Consider the following 23318-nt stretch of genomic DNA (forward strand, 5'->3'; position numbering starts at 1 on the left):
TTTATACTTCAGTCAGTTTGGACTTTCAAGCGAAAGATAGACAAGCACAACATTCTAAATCTGCAAAGTGGGCGGCTCTGATGGTTCATGCACTGGGTAACCGCTTGTCCAAATTATGACCGTCCAATGATTTGTTGAGTGTGAAGTGACCCATAATGTTGGTAAGCTTTAGCATTACAAGCTGCTTTAATTAGTTTAAGGATGATAGTAATCTAAATGTCATGCTCTTCCAACTACAAATTATGTAGTGTTGAGATTGCATACAGCTTGCACCCATGCGAATCCACTCATTTCCCCTGCCCGGCATACCTGCAAAACTACTGTAATGACACTATAATGTGTGGGTGCCTAAATGAAAATCTCACACGCACACATGCACGCACACGCACGCACGCACGGTAAGAAATTATAACACTGTCTATACAAAACATGATTCCGATAATAACCACCAGGCTGACAATTAAAAGTGCGGTCAGCTAACAAGATAAAACCACAAACACTCCCATCCCTGTGAGAATGGCTGTAACAACATTCTATTTGGAAGAACAAGCTAGAAATGTTGATCACGTTCCACTCTCTCTCGCTCCCTCCCTTGTGGTCTCATGCACGTGCTGGAGATAAACAACCCGCCACTGAACGCTATAAAGTCTGCCAGCATTGTTTCACTTGTGATTACAAAAAAGGCAGCAGCATTTCTACTGTGGCAAAGTGCTGCCGTCCACAATGGCAAAAGTAAACAAAAGAGGATATATAATGTCCATTAATTCCCATATTGACGCTGTCGCGAAGAAACCTTGTATCTCCAGTTTCTTTTTTTAAATGTGAATTAAAGCCATACTTCGTGTCATACAAAAGTAGTGAAAATAGCAGATCTACAAGCACACAACACCTTGCGTCGCGAGGCGTGAGCTTGTACTGTAGTTCAGCTATTTTCACTGTTTTAAAATGTTTTAAAAATAATAATAAGAAAGGAATGGTTTTGGACATACAAGGTTTCCACCCGACAGTGACAATATTAACTCTGGTCAATGGAGAGTAGAGAGGTGTGTGTGCGTGTGTGCGTGCACACATAATGTGCAAATACAGAACACAGCAAGATCTGTGTCACAATCTTGGAATAATTTATGACATTATTAAAAACTGCAAAGGCAGAATAGTGGGGGTGAGGTCGGAGGCTGAAGGAGAATGAAGTGCAAATGAGATAGTGAAAAGTCTAGTTTCCACTCTAATGCATTCTTGTAATTTCTGTTTGTTTTCAGTACTATTGGCCTAACTTTGATCTTTTTCTTTTACTGGTGTCAAAGAGAAATAAGACACCCATTTGGACCTTTGGCCAATCTGTTTGTTTACCTGCATTTAATCACTACAAAGTGTTGTATTTTATTTTGGGGAGGTTTGAGGACTTCTGGGAGGTGAATCGTCACATGTGTGTTCATTTGGATCTTGAATAATCACAATGCTATTCATTCCATTAGAGTTAGACGCACACGCACGCGCGCGCACGCACGCACGCACGCACGCATACACACACACACACACACACACACACACACACACACACACACACACACACACACACACACACACACACACACACACACACACACACACACACACACACACAGACACACACACACACACACACACACACACACACACACACACACAAACACTCTCAGAGTTAAATTAATTTCAGACTTTGGATTTTGCAGTGCAGTAACTAGCAATGGAGAAAAACTATTAAACAAGGTAAATATATGACACAGCAGACAGTTAGTGATGACAGTGGGAGATACCTCGTCCTTGTGCCATGCTGTTCTGCAAGATCTGCTCCACTCTCACGGCCATGTTGGACACGTTCTGGGCTATAGCCTGAATCCTCTCCACCAGACCGGCTGGCTGAAACCTGTACACACATACACACACACACACACGCAAGCATGCACGCAAGCACGCACGCACGCACGCACGCACGCACGCACGCACACGCGCGCGCGCGCGCGCGCGCACGCACACACAGACACACATACACAAAATACAAAGATACAGAGTATGCAGTGAGACCTGGGTACCATGCGAGTCTTAGATCCCAGACAGTCAAGTCGTACATGAAAAGGAAATGCTTGGCACAGAAGGAATAAACCTCAAAATCGCCCTGAACTGTCCGGCTTTCTGCAAGACTCCTCACTGAGCCGTGACAGCCGCTGTGTCGTCCTTCTCTCCCCTCCTGCTCCGCTGGCCCTTTCTCCTTCTTTGATCTCCTCTTCCTCTCCTCCCTCTGCCTCTGCTTCTCTCACTCCACCTCCCCCTCCTTCCTCCTCCTCTCATCTTTATATTTAGGAGATGTAAAGTAAAAGTGTACTGTAGATTCTTGGTTGGAGTGTAAAATGCAGAAATGGCATGGCATAGGAGGTTTTCAATTAAAAAAAGGAACGTCACATTTGCAGTTATATTTTCGTCCATGCTTTACCCCTTATGCCTACAAACGTCTTTGCCCTTTTTTACAATTTTGAAATACTTCAAAGAAAGAAAAAAAGTTTAGGGATAAGGTGTAAGGCATGGGCGAAAATAGAGCCCACAGTCTTTTGTGCCCTACCTCAGATTTAAATCCATGGCCTCCAAACCCATAACTACCAGTCACGTTAAGCTAAATTATTTATTACAATACATTGTTGATCAAATGCAAATGTGTCATTGTCCTAGTAAATAAATAAGGCTATTGATGTATACTGTAACAAACTAATTATTGCCCGGCGTCGTTGGTCTTGGGACCCATATTGTCATCAGGCAATGATGAATGCCTGGGTGAGCATCTAGAGTAATATGTTCATGTCTGTCTCTACATGTATGTGTGTGTGTGTGTGTGTGTGTGTGTGTGTGTGTGTGTGTGTGTGTGTGTGTGTGTGTGTGTGTGTGTGTGTGCGTGTGTGTGCGTGTGCGTGTGCGTGTGTGAGAATGAGACAGCATACAAGTATGTGTGGGATTGAGTCCGCACCTGCCTGTCCTGGTTTTTGTAAGGACCATTGCAGTCTAATTCTTTTTCAATATGCCCTTATCTACTTTATACAAATATGCCCACACTGCCATGCCATTTATGTCTGTATAAAAATATTTATTTCCACAACTGAGTGTGCGTTTAAGTCAAGAGATAAAACTAGAAAGAGTACATAATCTCTGCCAGGCCTACGGCTGTGTCCTGCATCACAGACTTTAGGACCCGAGGTTGCAAGCTGCGAGGGGAAAAAGTATTTATTTTTATTTACATAAGGTTAACCCTTTTTGCATTTGCGATAACCCCTATAGTCAGAAGTGAAAGCACTTTTGGAGGTGCACTCTATAGACTCCTTTACATGCAATACAAATGTGGGCTTGACTGGATGTTGCTTTCATGATACGTGGCTTTCTTCTTTCCTCAAATGTTGGAAGCCAATTAAAGGCTGCAACATACTCCACAAACAAGAACTTTGTTTGGCTTTGGAAGGGCTTGCCAAACCGAAGAAAGGTTGGTGGACAAAAGTGTTTATTTTGCTGCAGAGTTCTGAATGCTAGATCCCGCCTGGAAGCAGTGGAAAGGCAAACAGACGTGCTTTGACATCATTTGTCTGAGAGTGCTCTCCATTTCTGGCAACAGACACAGTGGACAAAGTGTGCCCTATCTCTCTCCAATAATGAATTGCTATCTGGTTGACACAGACAAGTACAGTATACTGTTTATTTTGACAATACAGACTGCAGGTAGGGAGGCTCAATGCAAAAAGCAAAGTAGATTAGGAAAAAACAACAAAAACGCAGGGACTCTCCTCTTCAATGTCTATACCAACAACCAGCCCCTACCAGAAGGATGCAGCAGGTTCATCTACGCAGATGACCTAGCCATGACAACGCAACAGCATACCTTCCCAGAAGTTGAGTCAACCCTGGAACGAGGACTCTCAGATATGTCTGCATACTATCTGGAAAACCACCTGCGTCCAAACCCTGGGATAGACCCAAATCTGCAGCTTCCATCTCAAAAACAGGGAGGCTAAACGGAATAAGGCTCGAAAAACACCAGCACCCACTTTACCTGGGAGTAACCCTAGACCGTACCCTCAGCTACAAGGAGCTATCAAGAAGACGAGAGCTAAGTTGTCCACCAGGAACAGCCTCCTGCGACAACTAACTAATTCAAAGTGGGGAGCTCACCCAAGTACACTATACGTACGTACAATGGCACTAGCCCTGTGCTATTCCACCGCCAAATATGCCTGCCCAGCTTGGTACAAATCAGGTCACGCACACAAAATAGATCCTATCCTAAATGAGACCTGCAGGATAGTGACTGGGTGCAACAAAACAACCCCCATCCCCTGCCTTTATGCCCTCTCTGGCATCGCTCCCCCTGACATCTGCAGAGCAGTCATCGCCAAAGCAGAACGCACAAAGCAGGCCAACGACAACCGGCACTTACTTCATGAACACTATGCCCCCCAGAAACGGCTCAAGTCCAGGAGCAGCTTCTTGGACACCACCGGAGAACTGGAGACCACGTACACCACCTGTTGCCAGGATCACTGAGTGGCACAAGCAGTGGAATAGACTGGGCAGCCGGACAACCCAGTGGACAGAGAGAGGCATCACCCCAGATGAATGCCTCGCTATACTGGCCATGACCAACCTTGGGCTGTCTGGAAAACATTGAACCGCTTGTGGGTCGGTGAAGGACGCTGCAAGGCATCCATGAAGAAATGAACATTAGCATCTTCTGATGCATGTGCGTGCGGTGAACCACAAACTATGGAACACATCATGAGTTGTAGATATGCTCCACAATGTACTGGAAATGACCTGGCCGAGCCAAATGCCGCTGCACTCGTCTGCGCCACCCACTGGAAAGACGTGATATAGATGATGGCCGGACATGGGGAAGAAGATAAATCGCGAGTGTATTGAGGTTCACACACAATGTTCAGTCAGAACTTTGTTCTTAGAACATCTTTGTCTTGGATCAGCAAGAACTACTGAACAAAGTTCTGAAAAGCACAGCTGTTTTCATTATTTAATTGCCTTCCATAGCTAAACAACGTTCGGATGTCAGTTGAAGTATGCTGAAGCCTTGACATAAACAGTAGAATATCTCCAATGGGTCTGTCTAGTGAGTCTACTATGGGATAAGACTACAGATTTGGGCAAAGTTTCAGCAAGATCCGACCGCCAGTGTCTTCCGTTATTAAATTACAGTAAAATATAACACAATATGTGAGAATGCAGGGAGGTACAGTACTTCCTTGGCCTACTGGCAGTGTAAACAATAAATGTGACGCTGATCGGTCCAGCAGTTTGTGAGAGTCATGGACAGACTCAAAGAAAGGCCCTCTTCTAGATCCGTACGGTTCCCAAACGTTTTAGCTCAATGCATTTTCTTCACATGTACTGTACCATGTATTATGTATTATGTTTCAAAAAAATATCTAATGTAAATGTTATCATGGAAGTTAATGTATCTCAGATCGGGCCCCGTTAGATTCTGCAGTATGAATATACACACTAACATCCACACACAGGTATGCCTAGCACCCTAATGGACAAGCACAGAACAACGATAGACCTACCCTAATGGACAAACACAGAACAACGCTAGACTTGTTTACAGTAACTCTGCAGGCGGCAGATCACTCTGTTTCCTTCTATGTTCTCAAAAACACTGCACTCAAGGACATTATTACTGTAAGTTCACAATGAAAGCAAGATAACAGGTTCTTTCCACAAGACTTACAGGAGCACTTTTCACCCATTTTCAACCTGATGCTCATATAATTGGTCTTCACTAATGCACATCATAAGATGGCACCATCTCTGTCCAATTAACTCACTGTGTCTCAGAGGTGGGCAACAGAAACCTGCCTATACCAGTCATTATTGATGGGGATTCCAATCCACCGTAATATAGTCTTTCTCTTCCCTGAATGTTATATGATTAAGTAGAATCCATTGTTCTAAGTTTTAAAAAGTTTGAAATCGTGTTTGAAATGACCAAATCTGACAACCGATAATGCCACTAGTAGGCAGGTTTCAGAACTGTTCACAACTTTCCTCTGAGGCAGGGTGAGCAGACAAAAATGCTTCTATCGTAAAATGAGCATTAGTGACGACCAATTATATGATCATATTTGCCCTCTTATGTGAAACATTCATCAGTTTAAGCCTGTTGGAATTGTACAATAAATAATAACCATGCAACACTTTCACACACCGTGCTGCCAAATCACTAGATGTTATAGATTAGGAAACCAGATAAGCGTCTGTTCTGGAGGCTTTGCATCTAACCTGTTAAAATATCAACTTCTTCTTTGGGGTATCAATGTAAGCTACTATTATAGCTTACTGTAGTACAAATGCACAGGTTATTAGACGATCAGAAGCTATTATGTCTGTACAAAAAGAGGGTTAAACTGTGCCACACAGTGTTGGCTATATCTGTCATATACGGGGAAGATAATCTTATCTCTATCCTTGATATAGTGATGAATTGCTGATGGCATTTGTTTGTTGTTGTGTTGTGTTGGGTATGTCAAAACTGTGAAGATTCCATTAACTTGATCTCTGACGAATCCGATTCATTATTTTGTGAACACAGCTTTGCCCTTTGCTGGTGTTTATGTGGACGAGTGAGAAGAGGATCAATTGAGGGACTACTTAACTTACAGTACATGCACACTGACGATTGATTACAAGACAGAAAACTAAAAAAAATAGAACAACTTGTACCATGAATGAATGCATATGGTAAATATAGGAAAATAGGATGGCATGTTGATTTTAATTCAGGTGCTATCTTTACTTCAGGTGCTATGAGCTGAGACTCTAATAGTTTGTGATGATGAGCATGCAAACATTCAAACTAACTGTGAAGATGTGATAGAAATAAATGATGTGCAGTATATTGTATATGGAATAAATCTGACTTAATAACTAAAATATAACATAATATACTCAAATTAATATAGTAATGAATATAGCCAATTGCTTTGTTCAAATGGGTTCAAGACATACAGTGCCGTTCTTATATAAATGGTTCTGTATTTGTCTCCTGCGGTGAGCAACAGAGGGTGAGAAGCATCACGGGGAAGGGAGCACCCCAGCTGTGAAGCTCTTGGCCTCTGTGATTGTACAACTTCCACGCAGACTGCTGCTCACCTCTATTGTCTGTTACAATGACTGCTTGTTCTGAGACAGAGAAAGAGACATACATAGAGACATGCTGACAGTGATCAGTGCACAGCAACAGACAGAAGAAATAGAGTACAGATGTCTGAATAGCACAAAGGGGATGCAAGCAGACAGACCATAAGGGGAAGGATCAGCCCTGTGGACAAAGGTACCTTTCTGGTGAAAGGGAAAAAGTAAAGAAAAAAAGAAAAGATGTCCTCCGGACAACAGAACAGTGGGACAGAAACATGAAATGATAATTATGATCAAAGGCTCACAAAGATATTTGATGGCCCTCTGATGCACGTTAATCAGCATTAAGTCCCCTTCCCCTCTCTGTGATGAATGAAGACAGGTGGCTCTTTTACAACTGTGAGAATCAAGATGCAACTTTCAAACCGCAAAGAGACCAGAACACGAAGATGAAATGCATTGGTGCATGGACAACACAACAAGAGAGGTCTTTTTTTAAAACATAACAAAGTCACTGACAGCGTTAGCAGAGTAAGTTGAGGAGACAAACAACGTTATGCATGCATAATGCTTTACCACTTTCATTCACCACAAAATAAATATAATTTGAATCTGTCTTGTTTTCGGTGTCTATCTGTCTGTCTCCTGTGAGCTCATGTCCCTAATAGTACGGGACAGCTCTGGCAGTGGCAGCACCACATCAGCCACGGCTGTCACAGCCAGGGCTGGCATGCAAAGAGTGTCTGTACTTTAGTGTGTTTGTATACGTGGGATGGCACATTAATGCAGTGTTAAGGTCTCATATTGTATTGTCCTTTTCTGCTCTCCTGTCGATTGCAGACCCATAATGGGATCACACACACAAAATTACACCAGTTTGTTCATGGTTGATTAAGAAAAAGTATCTTCAGTGATGAATGGCTGGTGGTCATGATAGATTATATTAGTAGTACTACATCTACAACATACAGTACTAAATACATCGACAGTATAGACTAGGTGTGTCCGCAGCACGATTGGTCTTCAACCAGTGAAAATTTTCACAAGTCTCCCCCCATCTCCACTCCCTCCATTGGCTCCCGGTTATACTGCCCACACAGAGTAGACTGATGTTGGGCCTACAACCAACCCAAGGTATGGCAGCTCCATATTTCCAAATCCCGATCCAACCCTATACTCCAGTTCACTCAGATCAGCTAACACAGGGAAGCTGTCAGAACCTTCCCTAAAACATCCGGGACAGCACTCCACACATCCCAGACTCTTCTAGCTTCTGGCTCCCAAACTGTGGTGCGAACTCCCCATTGCAGTTGGAACTGCAGACTCACTCCAATCTTCCATCGTAATCTGAAGACTCACCTCTTCAGACTCCACCTAGCCTTGACGACCATGCAGGCTATATGCAAAGGCTAATATGTAGTTTAGATTGCATGTCATGTAGATAGAGGCCAGATTAATTTGCAGACCTGGCATCCTATTTTGTGACTGCATAGTTTCAATGTACAGATATTATACTGTTTTTTTAGACTGATTATAAGTTCTTGGTTTACCTATGATCCTAGATTACTATTAATTTCTATGCATTTGACTCGTGCTTACCTTGCTTACTCTAGTCACTGTGGCTGTAAGGGCCTAATGCCTACATTACAATTTGAATAAAATATATTAAAATAATGATTACAATTATTCAGCAACAGCAACTGTTTAAAAAGAAAGAAGACACTCAAATGGAACCTTGCTGAAAAGCCTCCCCATAAAGGGAACAGAATGAGAGTTTTAATGGAATTACAAGGTTTCCCTCGAATTGATTTTACCTCCAGCCGCTACGGTACTGACCTGATGATGTGAATTGTGGAGGAAATGTTTTCGTTTGGCTTTTGTTTTCCTGGTGTGTTATTGAATGAATTGATACGGATGCTTTCAGAGTGAAGAATAGGTGTAGCCCCAGCTAGAGCTGCAATCTTTGAAGGGAGCATGCCTTAAGGGAGATCTAACCAATCTCCCCTTTCATCTATTGCACACTGAAAAATGGAATGAATCAACTCTGCATTTCTCTCTTTCTCCCTCTTGATCTCTCTGTCGTACATTGTCTCTCTCTCTCTCTCTCTCTCTCTCTCTCTCTCTCTCTCTCTCTCTCTCTTCCCCCTGCTCTTTTCTCTCATTATTTCGCCTCTATTTTCTACTCTAACGAGTGTCTGCCCCGAAGGCGAATCGCAGACTGGAGCCTCAGACATCAAGTCCCATTCGCTGCTACACGGGAGTGTGTCAGCACCAATGAGTCTCAAACGGAGGAGAGTGTCCCTGCACAGGGTGCATGACTGTGTGTGTGTGTGTGTGTGTGTGTGTGTGTGTGTGTGTGTGTGTGTGTGTGTGTGTGTGTGTGTGTGTGTGTGTGTGTGTGTGTGTGTGTGTACTGTACAAGGTATCGTCGTTGTTGGGCGGAAACTGAGACCAACACCGTTACATTACAGTACATGAATTGCAGAAGAAAATCCTATATGCAGCATCCAATGTTATTTTAATAACAAGCTCTTGCTAATACTTTTTATTGGTTAAATATTTTATAAACCAACTTAACCACTTTCAACCTGGCTAATTAATTTATAGCCTACAGAAGATGAAAATGTAATTCAAGGTTTCTACCCGACAGTGATGCTATTACTGTGTGGCCTGGGTTCTGGACCCCTCAAATCACTATTTATTGATTGATTGATTGACTTCACTGTGTCACTCTCTCAGCCAACAACTATACAGTACCATGGCATTACAGCACCACTGTCTTGTACAAATGGAGGGGAGAAGGCTGAGAGATATAGATGAAGAGAGAGAGAGAGAGCATAAGAGACAGGCAGTAAAGGTAGGGAGATAGATAAAGAGAATGAAAGTGAGAGAGATTAAAAGAGAGAGGCAGGGTGCCTGGCGGCTCAGACAATTAGTGCAACAGAACGCGCTCCTTGTGCAGGCGCGTCAAAAGGGGGGGAAAGTGGGACTGAGTTAGTAGGGCCCAAGGTGGAGGGGCCTTGATTATTTTATACTTTAGCTATTAAAAAATAGCAGATCTACGATCTACGATCTATCTATTTTTTAAAAGTCGTGAAAATGTGTGCAAATCTTTGAATATATGTATTTTTTAAGCGAACATTTGTAACAAAAATTTTGCTTCTGGGAGGGTCCCTGGAACTAGGGGTCCGTGAGCCAAATACATAGAATTCTGGGGTTCCTTCACATGAAAAAGTTTGAGCACCACTGACATATAGAAACATAGGTTTATTGTCAAACCTCCAGACAGGGTCCCCCTATGGGATAACAGCGCCATCTGGCGATGCAACAGAGTAAAACTCATAAGCTCCCGAACGTCAATTTTTAATTTGTCGGAAGGGCTGTCAATCACAAACGAGGGCACCGCCCCCGAGTGTATATAAACCCCATGGGCTAACATGGCGTCCTCTTTCCGCACCTCTGCTACAGCAACTAGAGTGCAGCGAACTCAGCCATTTATTCTAAAAAGTATAGCCTAAAGCGACGGCTAGGAAGTCGGCCACTGGCCTCTTTAGAATATTCCCTTACGTCCTTTTTCTTCAGTTCTTCATTTCACGGTGTTCTCACCGTTTCCCCTCTGTAACTCTCCAACTTCTTCTCTGAGCGTGTTATTGTGCGATAGCCTTGCTTAGCTTAGCTTAGCTTCAGCTATCACAACACGATGTCTGCTCAGCAACCTAGCGCTAGCCACCTGCTAGCTAGGGTTCCGAAGAAGTGTGGTTGTCCAGTTTGCAGAGGCCTCATCGCACGCGAGGACACCCATCCCTTCTGCATCGTCTGTATGGGGGTAGGACACGCCTTGTCCGCCTTGTCCCCTCCGGCTCCGGCCGTGGGCATCGACTGTCAGGACTGCGTCCAGTACAACGCTGCGGCCCGACAGGCCCGTTACGAGATAGCAGCCTCCGGCCTCGGCCTAGCCACCGCTGTCTCCGCTGGACCCCTCCCAGGTAACCCTCCTCGTGTGCCGGACAGCGCTGCACGCCACAGCGCTGCTCCCCGCCACGTGGTTGGGCCTCCAGCGGCCTCGCCCACTGCTAGCACCGGTAGCCCCGGCGCTGGCGGGCCTGTTGCTACTACTGCTCCGCGGGAGGTCCCTCCAGCTACCCCCGATGTTTCTCCGACTGGCTCGGCGGGCGCCGTGCCCAGGAAGAGAACCTGCAAGACCACCGGAGTGGTTTCACCGCCAGCTGCCACTCCGACGGTCGTCTTCAAGGAATTCCACCCGCTCACCGTCGGTGATATTCCTCTGTCCTTCTCCGTCCCCCAGCTCCGCGCCATGCGGCCTCCTAGCCCCGTCTCCTGGCACGCCAGCGATGGAGACGAGCCTTCCCTGGGGGACTACGACATGTCTGAGGAGGACTCGGAGGGTGAGTACGAGGACTACGACTCCTCTGAACTTCCCTCCGGACAGGGCGGAGACGCAGCCGGGGGGGTTCCTCACGCCGAGGTTCCCTCCTCCGCTGCGGCCTCCTCAGCCCCCACTACCTCCCTCCCCCCTTCCACGCCAGTGGGGGGGAAAGGAGCAGCGGCACACGACCCGGACTCTCTCCCGCTGGACGAGCTATCGGTGTTGGAACGTGCCACCATCAGATGCGGCCTGGAGCTGCCGCTCGGCGACCCGCCACATGGCCCCCGGGCTAGAGTTCCCATCCTGGGCCAGGATGTGGAGCCCTCCCCCCCGCCACGCATGTCTAAGATCCCCTTGGTTCCAGGATTCGCAGAGGTCCTGCATTCCACCTGGACCACACACAAGGACCCCCCCAAGCTCCCTTTCCTCATTGACTGTCTCGATGCGGAGAGTATAGGGATCCCCCTTTGCCCCCCTATGGACAAGCTGCTCGCTCAGTCCCTGGTGGGGAATCTTAAACCAGAGCACGAGCGGACTGGACCGGGCGGTCGCTGTCCCTTCAACCTGGCTGTGGGGAACAAGCCACTGGGGTTTGCTGTCGACTTCGACGACAAGCAATCTTCCAAGGTGAGGAACTCCTACAGGTCCTCTGCGCTGGCCGCCAGAGGACTCAACGTCACCCAGCTGCTGCTCTCGTCCACCAGGCGCCTCTTCAACAAGCTAGAAGGGGTCCCTGAAGACGCGGCGGCTGAGATCGACAAGTCGCTCCGCATGCTGGTGGACCTCAACGTCCACGCCATCGAGTGGCTTGGACATGGCATGGACTACTGCATGCAAGCGGAACGTGCCAGGTGGCTCCACAAGGTGAAGCTCGCTGGACCGTCGTGGGGGGAAACCGCGAAGGTCATGCAAGACCTCCCCGGACACCCTACAACTCTGATGGGCGGCGGACTGGACCTCCTCCGTCAAGAAGTGGAGGCCAAACGGATCACCTTGGAGCTCCTGGAGGCCACCACGGATCCCCAGGAGCCCAAGACAGAGAGCAGGCAGGGACGTAAGAAGGCCCACGGTCAGGCTGACAGAGGGCGCTCTTCTTCTAAACGGGGAAAATCCCATCCCCCCAGAACCCCTTCCTCCTCTGCGGGACCCTCCCGCAGCGAGGTGAGGGCTCCTGCCCGCTCCCAGTCCCGCCACCCTCCCAGGGACGGGAAACCGGCCGGCTCCCACAGGGCCCATGGGAAGCCGCATCGGAAGTGACACTGGACATTGGCGGGGTCCCCCTGAATATTCAGGGGACCCCCCCTCTCAAACGCAGACGAGTGAACTCTATTTCTTATGCCAAGAAAATAATGTTTATTTCTCCTCCTCTGTGTTCCCCTCCAGTGCCTGTATTAAAGAGTGTGTTGATGAAACAATGCCTGTTTATTTCGACTCCTCCTGCATTAGTACAGACAACTCCATTTTGCATGAATACAGCCAGTATAGAGAAGTCCAGGCAGGAAATTCTCTCTACTCAGAAAGTACCGCTTTATCCAGTCATGCAGACAGGTCACAAGCGTATGGTTTCTCCTCCTTGCAAAATGTTCCCACACACGTTAATTCCTATTCACAGTGTTTTAGTTTCTCCTCTGTGCAATACCCCTCTGTCTCCACTGAGCGGCACTGCAATGCCGAGGTTAGTCCAAGACATGAGTTTGGTTTTAGCGTCAGGGAAGAAGCCAGCACATATCAACAACCAGGGTCGGCCTCGTCTTCCCCGCGGGAAGCATATAAAGGCCTTAGAACAGGTGTTAAACGTAGATACAGCTCCCCAAGCCGGGGATTATGTTTCTTATGCTATAAACTCTGTCCCCCGGGATCTACGTTATGTGCCGCCTGTATTTTCAACAAGCAGGGTTTTAAGGGAGTCACGTGTCCGGCCCCCGCCGGATTCGGAATTGAGCGCACCGGATACGGAAACGCTCTTCCCGGCCGTGGCCCCGCGCTTGCCAGCCCGGTGGCCACCGGATACGGAAACGTACTCCCCGGATACGGAACCCCTCGGTCCCGTTCTCCCTCCCCCTCACGGCCCGGTAGTCCCGCTAATGCGGTACAACCCCAAGGCTTCTCCGTTGCTCAGCAACACGTTAGCACAGTGTGCGGAGCAATGGAAACGTTGCAATCCGAATCAGTGGGTGTTTCGGACAGTGACACGGGGCTACAGACTACAGTTCGCGGAAATACCCTCCCTCTCCAGCAAGGTTATTTACACTCGAGCCCGCGGCTTGAAAGCGGATGCCTTGAGAGAGGAGATAAGCTCGCTATTGCACAAGGGCGCTATAGTGGAGCTATCGCGAGACCAGAGCCGGTTAGGCTTCTGGAGCCGTTATTTTCTGGTTCAGAAAAAAGGAGGGGGGCTGCGTCCGATCATGGACTTACGTGCTCTAAACAAGCACCTAAAAAAGTTCAAGTTCAGGATGCTGACGTCAGAGGCTCTGATGAGATCAGTGAGGCAGGGGGATTTCCACTGTTCAGTGGATCTGAAGGACGCTTATCAGCACGTCCTTATTTATCCCCCCCACAGGAAGTTCCTGCGGTTCGCCTTCGAGGGGCGCCTGTACGAGTACACGGTCCTCCCCTTCGGCCTTTCCCTGAGCCCGCGGGTTTTCGTGAAAGTGACCGAGGCGGCCATTGCTCCACTGAGGCATCAGGGAATCAGACTCGCGAATTACATCGACGATTGGATGATTTCCGCCGCCTCCTGCTCAGAAGCGGCGCGCCATACCAATCTGGTGTTATCACACCTGAAGGCCTTGGGTTTCAACGTCAATTTTGGCAAAAGTATGTTGTCACCCTCTCAGCAGATTTCCTTTATAGGAATATCTCTGGATTCGGCCACGATGTCTGCCCGCCTCTCGCCAGAGAGGGTGGACAGGTTTCTGACTTGTCTCCGCTCCTTTCAACTGAACCAGGTGGTCAGGTACACGGAGTGTATGAAGTTAGCAGGGCTGATGGCTTCAGCGGTGCAACTTCTGCGTCTGGGCAGGTTTCATATGAGACCTTTCCAGCGGTGGACACTGGCGCTCAGAATTCCTTCCCGGCAGGGGTACAGGAAGGTGACGGTCAGCCAGGTCTGCTTGGACGCTCTGATCCCATGGAGGGACCAGGCGTTACTGACGAGTGGGGTCTCCATGGGCGAAGTGGTGTCACGCAAGGTGATCACCACGGACGCCAGCCGCTCGGGGTGGGGCGCCACCCACGAGGGGCGCTCAGCCAGGGGCCTTTGGACCCAGGCCATGTTGGAGTACCACATCAATTATCTGGAGTTAATGGCGATCTACTTGGCGCTCAAGCATTTCGAACCGTTTCTCCGAGGTTGCCATGTCCTGGTCAGGACGGACAACACGGCGGCCCTGTATTATCTCAACAAACAGGGCGGCCTCTCCTCGCGTACGCTGGATCAGCTAGCGCGCGAGATGACTCTCTGGTGCGTGCCTCGTCTGAGGTCCATCAGAGCCTCCCATGTCCCAGGCCTTCAGAACGGCGGCGCCGATCTGTTGTCCAGGGGGGAGCCTCGCTACGAGGATTGGTCTCTCCACCCGGCAGTGGTGAGGCAGATCTTCTCCAGGTTCGGTCAACCTCGAGTCGATCTCTTTGCCTCCCAGGAGAACGCGAAGTGCCCCCTTTACTTCTCAGTGAGGGGGCCTTCTTCTCTGGGGACGGATGCGTTCGCTTACGAGTGGCCGGAGGGCCTTCTCTACGCGTTCCCGCCCTTGGAGCTGATCCTCCCCACGTTAGAGAGGATCAGGTGCTCCAACCTGGAGGTTCTTCTTGTGGCACCATCCAGGGGAGTGTGGAGGTCTCTGATCACCCCACTGCTCTCTCGGTCCCCCTGGCAGCTCCCCTTGCACAGGGATCTGCTGCGCCAGGCAGGGGACGAGATCTTCCATCCAGACCCGCGGGTCCTAGACCTGTGGGTTTGGCCCGTGAGAGGGAGAACCTGCTAGCAGCAGGCTTCTCACCAGCGGTTATAGCTACTATTCAGAGTGCTAGAGCCCCCTCCACCAGGGCAGTGTATGATGGAAGATGGAATGCCTTCTTGGACTGGTGTGAGCTTCAAGAGCCGCCTGTGGTGGCTCACTTGGCTCCGGCCCAGAGGGTGTTAGATTTCTTGCAGAACCGCCTTGACCTTGGTCTGGCGTTCTCTACACTGAGGGGTTATTTAGCGGCTATTGATGCATGTCACCTGGGGGTGGCAGGCAAAGGCCTATCTAAAATCCCTGAGGTGGTCAAGTTCATGCATGGTGTCGACCATTTGAGACCTGTGACTAGAGCTTTGTTCCCTGCTTGGGATCTACAGGTGGTTCTTGAGGGCCTATTCAGGGCGCCTTTTGAACCAATTGAGGGGACCTCCTTGAAACATTTATGTTTCAAGACGGCTCTTTTGCTGGCCTTGTCTACGGCCAAGCGAGTGAGCGACCTTCATGCGCTCTCTGTGAGCCCTGATTGTATGAGGTTTCTCAATAATGACTCCAAGGTTCTTCTTAAACCTCATTTGGGTTTTGTTCCGAAGAACCGGGTGGTCCCGAAGGAACCTGTTGTTCTGATGGCTTTTCATCCTCCTCCGTTTGCCTTGGAGGAGGATAGACGTCTTCATTGTCTATGTCCTGTTAGGGCCTTGAAGGCCTACTGTGACAGGACGGTGGACAGCAGGTCTACTTCTCAGCTTTTTGTTGTCATGAATGCCCGTCGGCGAAAAGCGGTGTCTAAATCCACTTTGTCAAGTTGGATTGTGGATGCTATTAAGTTGGCTTACGCCCGTGCTGGGTCCGAAGTGCCGGAAGCATTTAAGGCCCATAGCACTAGGGGTGTGTCGACTTCTTGGGCCTTGTCCAAAGGGGTCTCAATTAATGAGATTTGTGCAGCGGCGAATTGGTCTTCGCCGTCTACCTTTGCGACCTACTATCACTTGGACGTTGCGCCTTCTGCCTTGGCGCATTCGGTTCTGGGTGCTGCTGCCCCGTCTACTGTGTAGTGGGGCGGCTCTCTCTCCCCTTCCTGGGACAGCATGCCACTGTTCCTAGGAGACCTGGGGGGACCCTGATTTATTCCCTTATATTACTGTAGTATTATAAGGCAGACCCGTGTCTGCTCTTAGTGCATAAGGCGGACTTCGGTCTGTCAGGGTCTCTTTCTGTCTGAACACGCCCAGGCCCTGTGGGTCTGGGTCGGGCCAGTCCTGGGAGGGGTCACGTCGGTTGACGGGGCCTCCTTCCGGGTGTGGTCTGTGTGCACGACAGTTCTGTCGGAGCATGGCTTCTCAGGGAGTATATGAGTCCCATAGGGGGACCCTGTCTGGAGGTTTGACAATAAACACAAAGGTTCCGAACGGAACCCTGTTTATTTAAAACCGGGGGACAGGGTCCCCCGAATTAAGCCCCTCGGTTCGCTAGTTGCGGGCAGAGGTGCGGCTTTAGAGGACGCCATGTTAGCCCATGGGGTTTATATACACTCGGGGGCGGTGCCCTCGTTTGTGATTGACAGCCCTTCCGACAAATTAAAAATTGACGTTCGGGAGCTTATGAGTTTTACTCTGTTGCATCGCCAGATGGCGCTGTTATCCCATAGGGGGACCCTGTCCTCCGGTTTTAAATAAACAGGGTTCCGTTCGGAACCTTTGTGTTTTTCTTGCTTGTATATGCTATTTTTCAATAGTTAAAGTACCCAGGGCCCAGAATTTGGTGCGACACCCCTGTCCTTGTGAGTTGTGGAGGACTCAAGCTGGAATCTGACTCCTGCAGTGTCTCGCATGTCTCTCTGACCTCGGTTTCTTGTTTTGCACTCTACACTCCACTGGCTAAATAGAGCAACAAATCTGCCCAAAATGTATATAGAGAATATATAAAGAGAGAGAGAGAGAGAGAGAGAGAGAGAGAGAGAGAGAGAGAGGGAGAGGGAGAGAGATAGACAGAGAGAGCGAAAGAGAGAGAGAGACAGAGAGAGCGAAAGAGTGAGAGAGAGAAAGGGAGACAGATCGGTGCACGGCAACAGATACAAGACTGAGGGCCAAGGTTATTATTTTACTTTTATGTCAGGTGTTTTCATTTCTAGTTTTCGTTATTTTGCTAATAACCCTGACTCCTAACCCAATGTTGTCCCATGTTTGTGGGTGGGAAGCCAGCAGCATGTGCTGTTGCTTTATAAAGATTCGTTACAGGTACATTCAAAGATAAAATAGCGCACATCCTCCGTTGTTGGTGCTGAGCTAAAACTGCCAAAGCAGTACTACTATAGGAACAGAAAAAGGTGGCTCGCAACTCACTTTCTACGGCTCCAAATGTATTCACAACAACAAAGCAGCAGAGATAGACATTTAGACCCTTTTGGTCTTCTTCAGTATAAACAGGAAACAGGAAACGACAGCTTTATATACACAATAGGTAGGTACAGTAAGTAAGTTATTAGCCCCACCTGGTGAGCAGGAGCATCACCAAGAATAATACATGATTATATTTATAAACATGATCCAAATACAAGATTTAAATACATGATCTGGGGCATTACCGAAAATATATACATGATTAAGGTCACAGGTTGGCCTGTTAAGCACAGAGTGGAACTGGAAGGGATAGTGTGTTCCTCCGCACAGGTGTTAATAGCGACCTTAAGCAACGCTACGGCAACGGCAGATGACAACGGTAATCGGAAATGATCCGCGCTCGATAGATAAACCTGCCGTCGCCGCAGCCGTCTCTACTACGGCAGAAGGTCCCTTCCCACGTAGCGCCTACTCCGTCTGCTGCGTGTACGCGTCGCCATGGGAACCAAAGCGTTCAGTGAAAGGGGTGGGACTGGGGACCCGTCACCGCAGAGGCTTTGCTTAACCATTTTGATCGCTACGGCGATTACATCATAGCAGCCGTAGTCCACCTGGCGTTGCCGTCCTGAAAATCATCTAGCTTAAAGTCACTATTATATCCTCCGGGTGAAACTGTGAAAAGAAAAGAAGCATCTCTACTCTACACCCTCACCAAGATGAACAGTAGGGGGTAGCAGTAACAGAGACTATCGCAGAATTGGCAACAACTACATTTAGGGAGGACTCAAAAGTGGGAGAAGAAACAGATACAGTACAGAGAAATCCGGAGAGCTGAATACAAAAAGGGGATGAAAGCAGAAAGATCAACCTTGAACAACACCAGGGGGACTGTTCGGGAAAAAACATTTTAAAAATAAATAAAAGATGATATTTGTGCCATCGTGGAGGACAACAAAACAGTTGAATAGAAACATGAAATGATAATTATGATCAAAGGACTAAGGGGACATGCATATTTGATGGCACTCTGTTGCGTGGCTCTCAGCATCAAGCCCCCCTGTGATGAATGGAGACAGATGGCTCTCACTTACAAATAAAATATATAAACTCCATGCAAAGAACGAGAAGAGAAAGTGGAAAAGAACCAGTGGATAGAGAGTGAAATGAGAGGGAAAAGAGATGAAGAGATAACAACACTGGGTCAAAACCCAAGCTGGCCCTTGGGGAATTTGTCTATACTAGAGTTGTGTGAAATTTGTTAGGGATGAGATTATTTTGTAAATTGATGGGAATTACTGGATATAAAATGTTCATCTGCAATTTTCCAAGTAATGGTCCAAGTTACTAGGAAAGTGTACTGAAGTATATTACTTGAGTACACTTGAGGTTAATATATTTAAATCAATAATTTATGTCAGAGGATGGATGAATCCAAGTCTCATCTATTTTTCTAATTTGAGTTGAATGTTAAAGAATTAAACAAAATGTAGCCTAAATATAATATAAATATGTTTCACCTTCCTATTTTGAGTGTCTGGCACATTTGGTGTGTGTGTGCATGCACGTGCGTGCGTGTGTGCATATGTGCATATGTGTGTGCGTGCGTGCGTGTGTGCGTGCGTGCGTGCGTGTATCCTAATCTGTTGGCTAGGTGGTTAGCCAGGTTTCTGTACCCTGGTTTCATGCCCAGACTCGGAGTGGCTTTTACAAGAGTGAATTAACACGAGCACACACACACTCTGTGTGTGTGTGTGTGTGTGTGTGTGCGTGCGTGTGTGCGTGTGTGTGTGTGTGTGTGTGTGCGTGCGTGCGTGCGTGCGTGCGTGCGTGCGTGCGTGCGTGCGTGCGTGCGTGCGTGCGTGTGTGTGCGGGCACATGCGTGTACGCGCGTGTGAGCGTGTTTTATTGTTGTGTTTGTGGTTTCATCTCCTTAGTCATTATTCAGTCTCCCTCCAAACATATTCAGCTATCCATTCTATACAAGAATCCAGTCAGTCAGAACTAATACCCAAACAGGACTTAAATCAGCACAGTGCCAAATAGATTGGGTTTGTTGTTCCCTTTGCATCTAGATTGTGCTTTGTTTGCGGAAATTTTATGTAAAAGACCATTTGTTTTCATAAATATGCTCTGTAAAACAAAAGAAAATAACCCCAGATTGAAATAAGCCCCCAGACAATGTGATGACTTGAGCCATACTGAGAAAGTTGCTTGATAAATGGACGGTTTCACAGAAGCCACTTTGATGGTTAACCACTTAAGCTCAATATAGCCTACTTGGTTTTAAAATGAATAGCTAACTAGAAGATCTACAAGCTCACAATGTGATGTGGCACGTTGTGAGCTTGTAGGTCTGCTATTTTTGCCAGCTTGAAAGTGTGAAAACACAGCTGAAGGCAATTACATGGCTTGGTTGAATGCTTGATTCTGATTGGTCAATCACAGCATCCTGCTATGAATAACAGTCGGTTGCTATGGACGCGTACTTGATGGGGAATCCAAACATGGAAAGTTAGCACCCTACAATAGAAGCCATTGTCCATTCATAAAAAATAACGAACATCACCTGTTGGGATTTATTTCTCAATAATGACAGCCTTGAGCCTTGCTGTTCACAATAACTAACCTGTTTGTGTTTCATTTGGGTGTTTCTGTATGCCAGCATGAAGTTAACAGTACAGAAGTCCATGCTGTGTGTGCGGTAACACCTAAATGAAACACACACCCACAATTAATGTTATGTCTTCATCTTATACCTTTCAAAAATGTCTGCTGTGAGATACAGTAGGCCTACATGTCCTTGAGCCTGCCATGTCATTTACCTGCTGGAAAGACAAGCTGTAGAACATGTGTATAGCCGTCTATTGTGTGGTCACTGCTTATATCAAGAGTTCAATCAATTTGTGAACATATATTCAATCCTTCAAACCAGACAATAAATGGGGTCACAGAGTTTCAACACCACCATTGTGAACTTTCATTTCAAAGAACGTACAAATTTCACTTTAATATGCTGTTGATAAATTGCAGTGGTGTAAAGTAACTAAGTACATGTACTTAAGTAATGTATTTAAGTACAATTTTGAGGTATTAGTACTGTACTTTACTTGAGTATTTCCAATTTCCATATACTTTTACTTCTACTACTACTACTACTACTACTACTACTACTACTACTACTTTGAATACCGTGCTTCTACATTGCAGTATTGATGCTTTTACTTAAGTAAAACATTTGAGTACTTTTTCCACCACTGATAAATTGGCTTGCAACAAGACATTGCAAAGGCTCGGGCCTGGGAACGTGTCATTGTACAGTGTACTGCTCAAGTGTCCTTGAGCAAAGCACTGTCTCTGAACCCCTGCAGGGACGTGCTGGCCATTGGGAAAAGCGGGACAACTCCCGAACGGCCAGTTTATTCCCGGCCGGTCCAGGCCGGCCATTAGGAAAAAATAAATAAATGAAATGTCGGTCTTCGTTCCATTTTGGGGGCTGGGTGGCCATGCAACCAAGTAAATCGCCACTGTCGTGCAGAAAACCTTGTATCTCCAAGTTTCAAATTTGTAATTTTTTTCGCAAAGCAAAGCCCTGCTTCATCGTACAAGGCTGTCGCACAAAAGTAGTAAAAACAGCAGATCGGCTGTTTTCACTAGTTTAAATCATTTTTAAAATGGTTTTGGACATACAAGATTTCCACCCGACAATGACGAAATATAACTCATGTAATTGGCCCACTGGCTTGTCACTTGTCATGATCTGAAATGGCAAATCTTTGAGTAGCAGCAGCGCTATAGAGAGAGATCTCTCTCTATAGCGCGCAATGAGGGCCTCTACAACTCTTTTTCCCGGGCTGAATAAGGGGCCCAGCATGTCCCTGAACCCCTGACAGCTCTTGAATTGTCGCCTTGTATTATTGAGTCGTTGGACTGTGAATGGCCAAATGTGAGGCCTGCATTATAAAGCACATTGAATGGTTACTGGAAAAGACCTACAGTATACAAGCGCTATACAAATGAAAGACCAAATGTAGCATTCTTAGCTACATTTGGACAGAACCTTCCGTGTCATTTATGAAAAGTAGCAGGGTTGGAAAATAATGAAATGTGCATGTAGTAAGCAGCTCTTTGGGGGCTGCAGACAATAGTGCTACTGCTAATGATCATTATCTGTCTCAGACATGGGGCGTGTTTGAAAATACAGCACAGAGCGCACTGGCCAATACAAACTAATATGTGAGTACGCTCGGTGTGGGCATTTTCCAATGCACCCATTATGTCCCAATAATCGTATGCCGATCATGTTTTGAGCAAATCCCAAAATGCTGGCAGTCATAAGTCATTACACATTTATTATACATCATCACCATTTCCCCGTTGATGGGACAAACAGAGGTTCGGATCTGAGCAGAATCCCTTAACTGCTTGAGCCACATCCACACTTTACAACAGACAGACATTTCCATCTAACAAATGTTCTATTTCAGTTAAACTCGCTGACAATATGGCCAAATAGCTCTATCCCCTCTCCTTCATCACTTTTTAAATCAGGACAGTTCTTCATATTGAGTTCAGCCAAAGCTTATTAAGTCCTGATCAAAGTCCCTGGGATGGAGTAACCACAGTTCAATCCATTTTCTACCAAAACCACATCCACCAAGTCAATCCCTGGACAATGACTCCAGTTAATCCTCTTTCATCCTATGTAGATGGAGACAATAAGCAAGACTGAGTCCTCGTAGCAGGGCACCAGTGGTTCCCAAACAGTGTAATGAGGCACACTGGTGGGGAGACAAGTATATTGTGGTAACCACACATTATTATTGTAACATTGTACTATGCAAAAAGTAATTAATTATTTTACAATGAACTATATCAGCACTCATTTCCAAAACAACTGAAAATCCTACTGTAATACTTATATATAGTTAAACCACATTTAACCAGATGTCCCAATTTTGGACATGTAATTATTATTACACTCCCCCGCGAAAAAGAAATACAAAAACGAATATCCAAACTGCAAGCTCACAGCACAGCGCAAAGCAGCTCGTTGTGAGCTTGTAGATCAGTAATTTTCACTGTGAATGCAGGTGTGCACCTATCCAACACTGACCTATACAGTATTCATTCATTATGTAGAAGTAAAACACCTATTCCATGCTAAACAGCACAGTGCTATTGCCAGACTTTATTAATACCATCTTTCCTCCGCTCTCATGCCCACATTCAGACCTGAACCTAAGCATTCAATCGAGATCATTTAATGAGGTCTTGAGTGGTGGATTTACTTCGGTGCCCATCACATACTTTCTGTAGTACAGCATTTAGCCTGGCATTTGAAAATAAATGTGGGTGGATTGAAAGATAATGGCACAGATAGAAAAGACAAATTGGATGCTTTGGTACAGAGAAGCGGAGAGAAGGGCAGTGTGATGAAGGCAATAGCAGCAATGTCATAGGAGGAACATTTGT

The 23318-nt window shown here is 46.7% G+C and overlaps 1 protein-coding gene across 1 annotated transcript in view; it reads right to left on the bottom strand.

Annotated features, from left to right (window-relative positions):
* LOC308281247 (alpha-1,6-mannosylglycoprotein 6-beta-N-acetylglucosaminyltransferase B-like) overlaps window positions 1-23318 on the bottom strand; it is a gene marked incomplete at both ends in the record, with an annotated part of 176366 nt that overhangs the window by 92350 nt on the left and 60698 nt on the right. The window contains 1 exon segment of the mRNA XM_080721381.1: window positions 1797-1906. Within this exon segment, the coding sequence (XP_080577507.1) occupies window positions 1797-1906 (110 nt within the window).

Source organism: Nannobrachium achirus, assembly GCF_963921795.1.
Source record: "Nannobrachium achirus genome assembly, chromosome: 3".
Lineage (NCBI taxonomy): Eukaryota > Metazoa > Chordata > Actinopteri > Myctophiformes > Myctophidae > Nannobrachium > Nannobrachium achirus.